This window comes from Notothenia coriiceps, unplaced genomic scaffold, assembly GCF_000735185.1.
Source record: "Notothenia coriiceps isolate Sejong01 unplaced genomic scaffold, NC01 NC01_scaffold00028156, whole genome shotgun sequence".
NCBI classification, from domain to species: Eukaryota; Metazoa; Chordata; class Actinopteri; order Perciformes; family Nototheniidae; genus Notothenia; species Notothenia coriiceps.
The window spans coordinates 103,226-113,338 of record NW_011360857.1 but is presented as its reverse complement, the minus strand read 5'-3'; the positions used below and the strand labels follow the sequence as shown (position 1 = coordinate 113,338).

The 10,113-nt window shown below is 37.2% G+C and overlaps 1 protein-coding gene across 1 annotated transcript; it reads left to right on the top strand.

Moving 5' to 3' along the window:
• The first annotated feature begins 1,252 nt into the window (after window positions 1–1,252).
• Window positions 1,253–9,897, top strand: dhrs7cb (dehydrogenase/reductase (SDR family) member 7Cb). The gene is made up of 7 exons (XM_010785740.1): window positions 1,253–1,410; window positions 2,925–3,081; window positions 3,913–4,025; window positions 5,203–5,413; window positions 5,521–5,613; window positions 7,552–7,713; window positions 8,721–9,897. Exons 2-7 carry the CDS (start codon window positions 2,928–2,930, stop codon window positions 8,927–8,929), a joined length of 942 nt encoding a protein of 313 aa, XP_010784042.1. The 5' UTR covers window positions 1,253–1,410; window positions 2,925–2,927; the 3' UTR covers window positions 8,930–9,897.
• Window positions 9,898–10,113: the final 216 nt, after the last annotated feature.

Genomic DNA, 10,113 nt, shown 5'->3' with positions numbered 1-10,113 from the left:
CCAGAGTGTTCCAGAGCTTTTCTTCCAGGTGGAGACGCTGCTTGCAGGGGAAGCACCTCCCGGCCAGTCACAGAGGGCTAAAGCGGTATTTAAGGGTTGGTTCCATTACTAGCCTTGTTAGCAGCAATAGGTTTATTTTCTTCTTTACCAAAGGAGAGCGAGGGGGGAGAACACACACACAAGCTCATGGAATTCTGTTGTGGAGTCTCGCGAGAACTGCGCGCTGTCGCCGCCCACAACGAGACTACAGTTACTGAGTGTTTTAACAATAATGCTTAAACGTCTGTTATAAATAACCTAGCCTGCTCCCTAATGTAGGTAAAACAAACATAACAGTAATGTAGCTCAAATACTCAACAAGTTACAAACAAATTTCAAAGTAAAATTAGGCTACAGAGATGAAATAAGTATACTACATTACAAGAAAAAGGGATTAATTCAAAGGGTAATTAACTACTATTAGAAGCTTAATGTGGGTAAAGTATGCTATTTTACAAGTATACATTGGCTGATCATCATAAAAACTGCAGGTATTTAATACTTGTATGTCTATATTGTATCATGTGTCAAGGAGGTGTTACTGTGCACTATTTTGTGAACAATTTTGTATTTAATTGTATGATAATGCCAAGTTAATAATATATGTTATATGTCAATTCTTAATCTGCCCATTACTGGATTATTTATGGGGTGTTGTAATTAGGTTTTTAATGTTGTATTTAGTTGAGGTTAGAGTTCATCTTGACACCTTTATAAGATAAATAAAGGTAAATCACTTTATTGATCCCAAATTGGGATTTGTTTTCTTTACAGCAGCTTGTAAAACAAGGCATTGTATATTATATATTGGTAGTTTAATTTGCACAGTAAAGTGTATCTGTAAAGTAAAAAAAGTGCTATATCTAACTCTTAAATGTGCTTGAGTATGATAATACAGCAATATTGGAATATCCAAGAAAAGTACAAGTACCTCAAAATTGCAAATTACAGCACTTCCTTTTTCTATAAATATTTAATGAATTAGAATAAATGCAGTATAAAAGCTGCATTCTAACCTAACAAAGGGGCCTTAACAAATCATGTAAGGGTTGGAAAGTATACTTAAACAACATTAATATGCAAACACTTGCCCCTTAAATCAACTCAGACTATCACTTGTCGGCCATCCCTACATGCTGGCAACAAGGGGACATGCCTCAGCTACCACATACGTCTGTGTATTAATGGCTGACTGCAGCAGAGGCTATTATAAGCAGTAGGTTCCAGTGGACAGCAGCAGGACGGACGGACAGGGGAACAGAGCGGTGTGAATGAACGAGGGACATTAGAGGGACAGGGACGTCTGTAACCCAACTAAATCCGGAAAAACAACAGCCAGTCCTTCTGAAGGATTAGCACCCTGTTCATGATGTAAGTGAACCAAGAATAACACAGATTACAGGTGTGTGTCTGTTGCGTGGTTGCTGTAGATTTGTACTCACAAACTGACTAATCCACTGGCATCCAATCATGTGCCAGCTCAAATAGCAGGCTGAGGTGGAAAGTGGGTCTCTGGAGCCATCATAAATGCCAGTTTTAATGTGGATTAAAGGTTATTTTAACATGTTTTCACAAGTAACAACTAATGTCCACTAACAACTAAGGGCAACTAAGGTCATCCCTTCCTTATGAATGTGAGCCTCCTCAGTTGCCCCCTCTTGGGGTATCATATGACAATATCCGGGAGGTGTCACAGTGCAAGGAATTATTTTGCGGCAGAGAGCAACAATATATTTTTAGCTGTTCTCAAACTCAATTTACATGGTCAGTGTCTGCCACTAAAAGTAAATGATTACTTTATGCCACTCTGTAGCCTAGAAGAACAAAATAAAGTTTGTCAGAGACAAGCAAATATAGGTATGGAAGGAATACAAATCTGATATTTATCTGTTAGTATCTTTAGATTTATGGGAAGGACAAATTATTCAGTACATTTTCTTTTTAACTAAGGGCTACATTTATTACTGCACAAAGCTTATTTGTGATATCCAAACAGATTTAATTAAACACTGGCAATTATAATATTGTGAAGCTGCAAAACAAACCACGAGATTCTGCATGAATTCAAACCATAAAATAATCCATAATATGAGTTAATCTGTTAGTTCTTTTTGGGTTAATTTGACATTTTGGGACACGATTACAGTTTGAATGGTATTGATGTTCTCTTTTTACTTTCAGCAAAAAAAAGAGAGATATTTCTCAAAATGTGCAGGTACACAATCAGTAGAAATATAGATCTGATACATATGTCTGTAAGTATTTTAAGATATATGGACAGGACAAATGACTCGGGGCAGTCTGAAGTAATTTATCTTGCTATAGCGTTTTATTTAATGTCCACTTTATAGAAATAGCTTGTCATTTGTATATTCACTTTCTTGCCAATGTAGAAGGCAAGAAAGGAAATAAGAGTAGTTCTGCATACAGTATCAAACTATTGCTTTAAATGTAACTCTAGTAGTTTTATAAATAGAACAATATCTTACACAGATAACCATCATATCTTTGTATGTAGACTGTAATATACACAAGAGATTTTATCACCCTGTTTGATAACAAATCATCACAAGCTTACTTATTTGCTGTAGCAGAAACATTTATTGGTTTACTTTGTTGAATTGATTCCACATACAAAAGAGGAGTTCTAAATTAAGAGAATTATAGAGGATCTCTTTTTAGCATTCAGGTAACTGAGCTGTGTTGGGCATGTACTTTTCTGTTATTGACACTGCAGTCTGTTTACACCACAAACAAGCCACTCCTTAGGAGACCTCTGAGCCTGATCCCATGTGTCCTGTGAGCTCACACTGATGGCTCTTCTGATACAGGTCAGTATGTCTGTAGCTGTTCCCAGAACTGATCCTGTGCACTCTCCCCTACAGAACATGGCCCTGCCCTCCGTGGTGGTTTTGCCCCTGCTGATTGTCGTGGCAGCGGGGGTGTACTACATCTACAATGAGGTCATACACTTCATGTCCCAGTCCATAGTGCGAAACAAAGTGGTGGTGATCACTGATGCTGTGTCCGGGCTGGGAACTGGTACATTTTCCCACTGTTTTACGTTTTAACTTACTTCTATTGCCATAAAGGTTTTGGTTTCCCCTGTCTATCAGCAAGAAGTGTAAAAGTCAAATTCCATGAAAATTCACTACACTTATCCTTGGGAGTTTAGGAACTATTCACTTTCAGGAATATTGTGTTATGAATACAAGTAGCTATAGACTCAATTGTTTTATCTGTCAGGAAATACCCTCTTTGGCTGTTTTTCTGTGAGTCTCTATCGATACCAGTCTGAAATATCTGTACGTTAAATATCATGCAATAGCAAGATGGCTGTTAGCTTAGTGTAAGACAGAAAGCACAGGGAAATAACCAAGCTAGCCTAGCTCTTTCCAAACGTCAAATAATTTTTTTTTTGTACATTTTAAACACATGATACATAAGATTTTTAATAAGTGAGCTTTTCTTTTTCCTCTTTGGACAGAGGCTAGCTGTTTCCTGCTTGGGCCTACACCCAGTCTTAATGCTAAACTAAGCCCACTGTGGGTATCAATGTTTTAATTTCAATCTAAGTTATTTTTAAGCATAAAAGGATATACAAACTCTCACTGACACTTAACTCTCCTTTACAAGATGTATTATTAAGTGTAACTTTAGAGCAGCTGGAGGCCATATTTATTTCTTTGGACAGAGCCAAGTAAGCAGTTCCTATTTTTACATAAGCTATTCAGCAGCTGGCTGAAGCCTTTTTTAGCGTATCATCTTCTTATCTATCTCTTATCAAGTTAACAAAAAAGCGTATACAAAAAAAATCTCCTATTAATCCTTTACAAGGTAACGTTATTCACTAGTTCTTTTCTTTCCATTCAGAGTGTGCCCATCTCTTCCATAAGGGGGGTGCCAGACTGATCCTGTGTGGGAATACCTGGGATAAACTGGAGTCTCTGTATGACCAGCTGACCAACGACTCTGACCCCAGCCAGGTGAGGAAATGAAAATGGTGCATGCTGGTCTTCATATTTATAGGAAGCATCGTAAACTTGGTCCTCCAAACTAAAACCATTACTTGTCTTGTGGTGGTGAGTCATTTTATGGCGGCTTAGAAACAAAATGCATTGGCTGCCGCAGTAAACAATACTATGTCCTCTCTGTTAGTATACACTGGAAATATTGGCAGTACAATGACAAATTGTCTGAAGACCAAACACATAAAACAACTACAAAAACCTTAAATAGTCATAAAGAATGAACAAAAGGCACCAATATGTTTTGAAAGCAGGAGTAACAGGCTCTGTCCTTGTTTTGTGATAGTCCTCTGTTCCGTCGCCACCTCCCACATCACCACTTCCACCTTGTGTCAACACAATAGCAGGATATCCTCTCTGACAGCATGCTGTCCTCCATGTGTCTCCTACACACAGGACAGAGCAGATGTGTGCATTATCACTGACAGGAGGTGTTAGCTTGATGTTGGACCTTTCTTGTATTATATAATGGTATATATGATAGCATTGTTGTCTTGTTATTACTACCCAAAGATTACATATTTCTTATGAGAACAACACATGAGTAACGTTTGAAGTAACGTTTGTCTTAATAAATATTAACAATGAGCCTTGTTAACTTTAGAAAGAAATGATCGTTTGTTACGAGTCATTTGAGGTCTATTATTGTTGAAGTAGACAGAGTTCCCCTGGCGGATGTCGATCAGAAACAGCCACCAGGGTGCCCTGAATTAAGAAACGCGCCTCAATATAACAAGACAAGCTGCTATTTGATATAACGAGAAACTTCCATATGTTTTTATAATGAGAACAAGTGATGAATTTGAAGATTGTGTCGAAATCTGAACAAAAACAAGGTAATTCAAGACTAATAATTATAATATTGTATATCTAACAAACTAAGAGATCCTGAATACATTCAAACCATTAGATAATCAATAATATGACTTAATCCTTCTTTTTCAAAGGGGTAGTTTGATATTTTGAGAAAAAAACAGCTAGACGAAAAAGATGTTTAAGAATGGTATTGATTTTCTCATTTGACTTAAAGCAAGAAAACAGAAAATGTATAACTTTTGTATTCAGTGATAATATGAACATGCTAGACAAACAAAACATATCACTGTACACACAGTACAACCCTGTGTCTCCACAGACGTTCGCCCCAAAGCTGGTGATCGTGGACTTCAGCGACATGGACAGCATGGAGGACGTGGTGTCAGAGGTGGTGGATTGTTACGGCTGTGTGGATGTGTTGATCTCTAACAGCAGCATGAAGCTGAAGGCCCCGGTGCAAAGTGTCTCCCTGGAAATGGACAGAAACATCATGGACATGAACTACTTCGGCCCCAGCACTCTGGCTAAAGGTGGGCTGGACCTTCCTGAGAAAACCATCACCACTGCTTTTTCTATGATATGGTTTCATAGTGATCTTTTTTTTTTAAATTGCTAATCTGTCCATATTACATGGCAGGCATTATTCCAACAATGATCTCGAGAAGATCCGGCCACATCGTGCTGGTCAACAGTATCCAGGGAAGACTGGCTGTCCCATTCAGAAGTTCATGTGAGTCTCCAAAATAACTTTAATCAACCATTTTTTCCCTATATTTCTTATTGTTTTCAATCATTACATGTCAAACAAACACCTGTACATGTACATGTACACGCACACAATATATTATGCTGCTATTTATACAAACACAAATGATACAAAAAAAAAATGCAGTTTGGAGTTACATTCTCATAAGTTTGTTTGTTTTAACATTTTCTTCTAAGACCTTTGTCTTAATAGTATTCTATATTGAATAATGACCATTCCTCCCATTTTGATTCAAACAGCGATTCTTTCAGGCTCAAGAGATTTGTCAGTTTGTCCATGATATAAGCTTCATATCTCTGTCCATTGCTGTTGAGTAGGATGTTCCATTTTACATCATTTACTTTTGATTGATTTCTTACAGCTTTAACATTATTAAATTAATAATAAAATAAAAAGATCCTTTTTCCCTTGTGTCTTTTGCATAACGTACGCCAATTTCCAAATCTTTATAGTTTTTGGGTATTTCCAGAATATGTGTGTGGTCTGCATCCCATGCTCCACATTCCTTACATTCAAGTATTTTAACCTTATGCATCACAAACAAATATGTTACAAGAGAATTCCCTCCTCATCCATGATTGTTTAAAGATGATTAATTTCCACATGTTTTGCTAAACATGTTCTGAACGTTTTTTTTGTTGTTGCTTAAATCGTGAACATAATATTTTCACATGTTCCTCTTATAATTAGGCCGCAAGCCATTGTATTAACCCTTCTATATTGTCTTCATTTACCCCCCCTTACTTTGGTGTTCGGTCAGATTTGACCGGTCCTGTTTTAACTGTTTTAATTACATTAACACAAACAACATTAGTCATCACCACATATCATTTAACACCCTTTCAAACTGTACATATTGTATCAGACTACTACATGAAAAACTGCAGTAAATATACAAAGAACAGACACTGAACATGTATTGGTGTGCCAGGTGTGATCCATGTGGGGGGATGGGCGCATAAGAGCGGGAAATGTGTCAAAGTGTTGTTTGTGAGTGTGTGTGTGTGTGTGTGTGTGTGTGTGTGTGTGTGTGTGCGTGTGTGTGTGTGTGTGTGTGTGAGTGCCAGGTGTGATTCACATGGGGAGATGTGTGTGTGTGTGTGTGTGTGTGTGTGTGTGTGTGTGTGTGTGTGTGTGTGTGTGTGTGTGTGTGTGTGTGTGTGTGTGTGTGTGGGGGTGTGTGTGTGGGGGTGTGTGTGTGTGTTTATCTGATCCGGATGGTTAATAATTCCTTTTCTTTATGTCGGTATTTTTGACCGGGAACACCATGGGTGTTACAAAGTTGACTAAATCCTCCAAATGCAATGAAAGTGGTGATCAGCAATTGTATATGTTCTAATGTCTACTGTGAAGGATATTATAAAGCCTTAATGTAATCAAATGTAAAACAAAAAAGTTATGATTGAAGAAAGTAGTAAATCGGTCAGATTTGACCCGAAGACAACAGGAGGGTTGAATCAGAACTTTTTTTAATTGTTCTGTTTCAACTGTTCTGAGAGTTGTTGACTCAACCGGTCATTGTAGAAGATATTTTTGTAGTGCTGTGGAAAAGTAATGCGTTTTAGGTGTTTACATTTCTTTATTCATCCCGAGTTTAATTTCAAACATGTAACAAACACGTGAACACAACCAACATCAAAATGAACAATAAACACATATAGCAAAGTATTAATATATAAATCCTCATAAGTTATATTAATAAACAACTTAAATAACTATTACCTATTACATGTTAATATGTGTTTTCAATATGATGCAACAGAAGTCTTCCTGTAGCAGAAAACAGTTCAATGTTGTCTGCAATGTTTGGAATGCACTTCTTTACAACTGTGACACACCTCTTAGTGAACAAGAGTTAATATGTGTGTGTGTGGGTGTGTGTGTGGGTGTGTGACCTCTCAGATGCTGCATCTAAGCATGCGGTGCAGGCCTTCTTTGACTGCCTGCGGGCTGAAGTGAAGGAGTATGGGATAGAAGTGAGCACCATCAGCCACACCTTCATCAATGCCTCGGAGCCCCCGTCTGAGGAGGGGCCCGCCCCCAAAACAAACGCTGTGGCTGCATGTGAGTAAAAGAACCGGAATGGAAGAGACTCACAGGGTAATGATTTACGAGTTATCAGAGGTGATTTAGATAATGGGATATGAATGTGTGAGGTCTTTTAGATTAGATTGGATCAACTTTATGGATCCCAAATTGGGAAATTGTTTTATTACACAGAATGTTAACAAGGCATTGCACTTGAGATATAAGACAATTAAAAAATACACATCAACAGTAGAATATTGAATCTCTTCGGAAGATTCTATATAAAATATACAGAATAAATTAAACTAGACCAACCTACTGCTTTAAAAATGTAAACATAGGATACTATAGATACAATTTACAAAGTACAATGCAACAAGGAAAGTATGTTGTTATAGCAGCAAGTTAACAAGCCATTGCACAAAAATATAATAAAATACAAAAATAAACAGTAAATATACACATCTGAACAGTACAAGGATATGCTATACAATGTCTATAAATTCGAAAAAAAATCTATGATTACACAAAATAAGATATGCACTGTAATAGACCTACTACAAAAAGAATACAAACATACCATATACCATACACTCTCTTACCATACATTATACAGGTGTGCATAGTCGTTTGTTTTTCATTCAAATGTAAGTGCGATATATAAATTGTTTTGTTCAACAAGCAATTGCACAGAAAACAGAAAAAAAGATAATATATATACATATCCACAAGGGTACACCGTATATCTATAAAATATCTAAAATAATTAAATATTAAATATACAGGAGCAGTTAAACTTACTCTATAATAGACCAATTTACTACTAAAATAAAGTAACCATTAGATACTATACACGTGTGCAAAGCAGTGGCTGTTTTTTGATAAAAATGTAAGTCCAATGAGGTCATGTGGAAGTATAACGTGCACAACGTGTTCAGAGTTATTAAAAAGGAAAACTACAAATATAAATTAAATGACTATTTGTAAATGTTCAGAATATCACTTTATTGTAGACACCTCTAACTGTATGTGTTCTTCCACAGTCATCCGCAGCCAGTTGGTCCACGGTGTGAGCCCCTCAGTCCTGGCCAATGAAATAATGCAAACGGTAAACAGGAAGAGGAAGGAGGTGGTGCTGGCCCACCCCATCCCCAGGGTGGCCCTCTACCTCCGCTCCCTCTTTCCCTCCTTCCTCTTCGCTGTGCTGGCTGCAGGAGCCAAAGACTCAGTGCTGAATGAGCAGATGCAGTGAGAGAAATGGAATCATGTGAAGTGAAGGGTTGTGTGGAGATGGTAGATAAGTAGTATGTGCTTGACTTAAGATGTATCACAAGCTGGGCAAAGTAGGGAAGGGCCCCAGACCCTTAAGGCTCCAGGCTGATCATATGTGTGTGGCACTTTCAAATTTAAGATTTTCATCAAATCAATCCCTGTTTATCATATTATTTATTGTGTTACACATGTACATTCTGTTATGACCTCTCAGTATAGTCCATTGTTCCCATGCTGCATTCAATGTACCTCCACGTGTAAAACAATGCATGTCATTCAGTGCCACTGTGTACTTCCTTATATCAGCATCATTGTTTATTGTTAGCTTCTCCTACGGCTATATAAAAGCAAACTATATACTACTATACTATATCCATCTTGAATTGTGCCTTGTGTTTCACTTGGTCAGAATAAAATATTGATATCATGCACTTTATGTTAAAAAACAGTACATGGAGAGTACTCAGTGTCTGGTTGCAGATGAAATATCAGCCAGTAGCAGAGATTTGAAGCAAATGTGTGATGAACTAGCTCCAACCCTAGAACTAGTTCTAACATGTTCATTTACTTAAGTTACATTTGTAGGTACTTGTTTACTTCTGAATTGCAATGTTATGCCATTTTATGGAAGCAAAGCAAAGGCAACACAGATAAGTAGTTGTATACTTAAAGGATGAAGGTACATTCAGATAACTGCTCCAGCACTTACTATGGTTTGTGAAGCAAATGGACTTGGAGGATTATTGCTGAGTTGTATCTTCATGGTTGAAAGCCATTATTGTAAGGCGCTTTAGATCAAAGTTTGAAATGCTAAATGATATATAATGTCATGCAATGTAATTGTGGCAGGAAGAAGGAGAAGAACCCCAGATTGTAAGAGCAGACGGGATTGCATTTCACTGGAGTTGAAACTTTCATGTGACAAATAAAATTGCTTGATTATCTACATTTATGGTGTCTTATGTATCTACTATGCAAAGGATTGTGGGTCAGAATAGCCAGAAAAGCATGCTGGCTTGCATATTGCAAAATGTGACCAACGCAGTATTGCATACTGCATTTGACATATTGGGACACATATTTTTCTAGCATATGAAATAGTATGGTGGAATAGGTATTTAGATAATATGAAACAGCAATTATGCCCTAATTAATTTGATCAGA

What these genes read in the sequence shown, in the direction of transcription:
- dhrs7cb (XM_010785740.1), top strand. Translation starts at nt 2,928, where the DNA reads ATGGCCCTGCCCTCCGTGGTGGTTTTGCCCCTGCTGATTGTCGTGGCA. An exon ending in TGTGTCCGGGCTGGGAACTG is followed by an intron (nt 3,082 to 3,912) that starts GTACATTTTCCC and finishes CTTTCCATTCAG; the next exon opens with AGTGTGCCCATCTCTTCCAT. An exon ending in ACGACTCTGACCCCAGCCAG is followed by an intron (nt 4,026 to 5,202) that starts GTGAGGAAATGA and finishes GTGTCTCCACAG; the next exon opens with ACGTTCGCCCCAAAGCTGGT.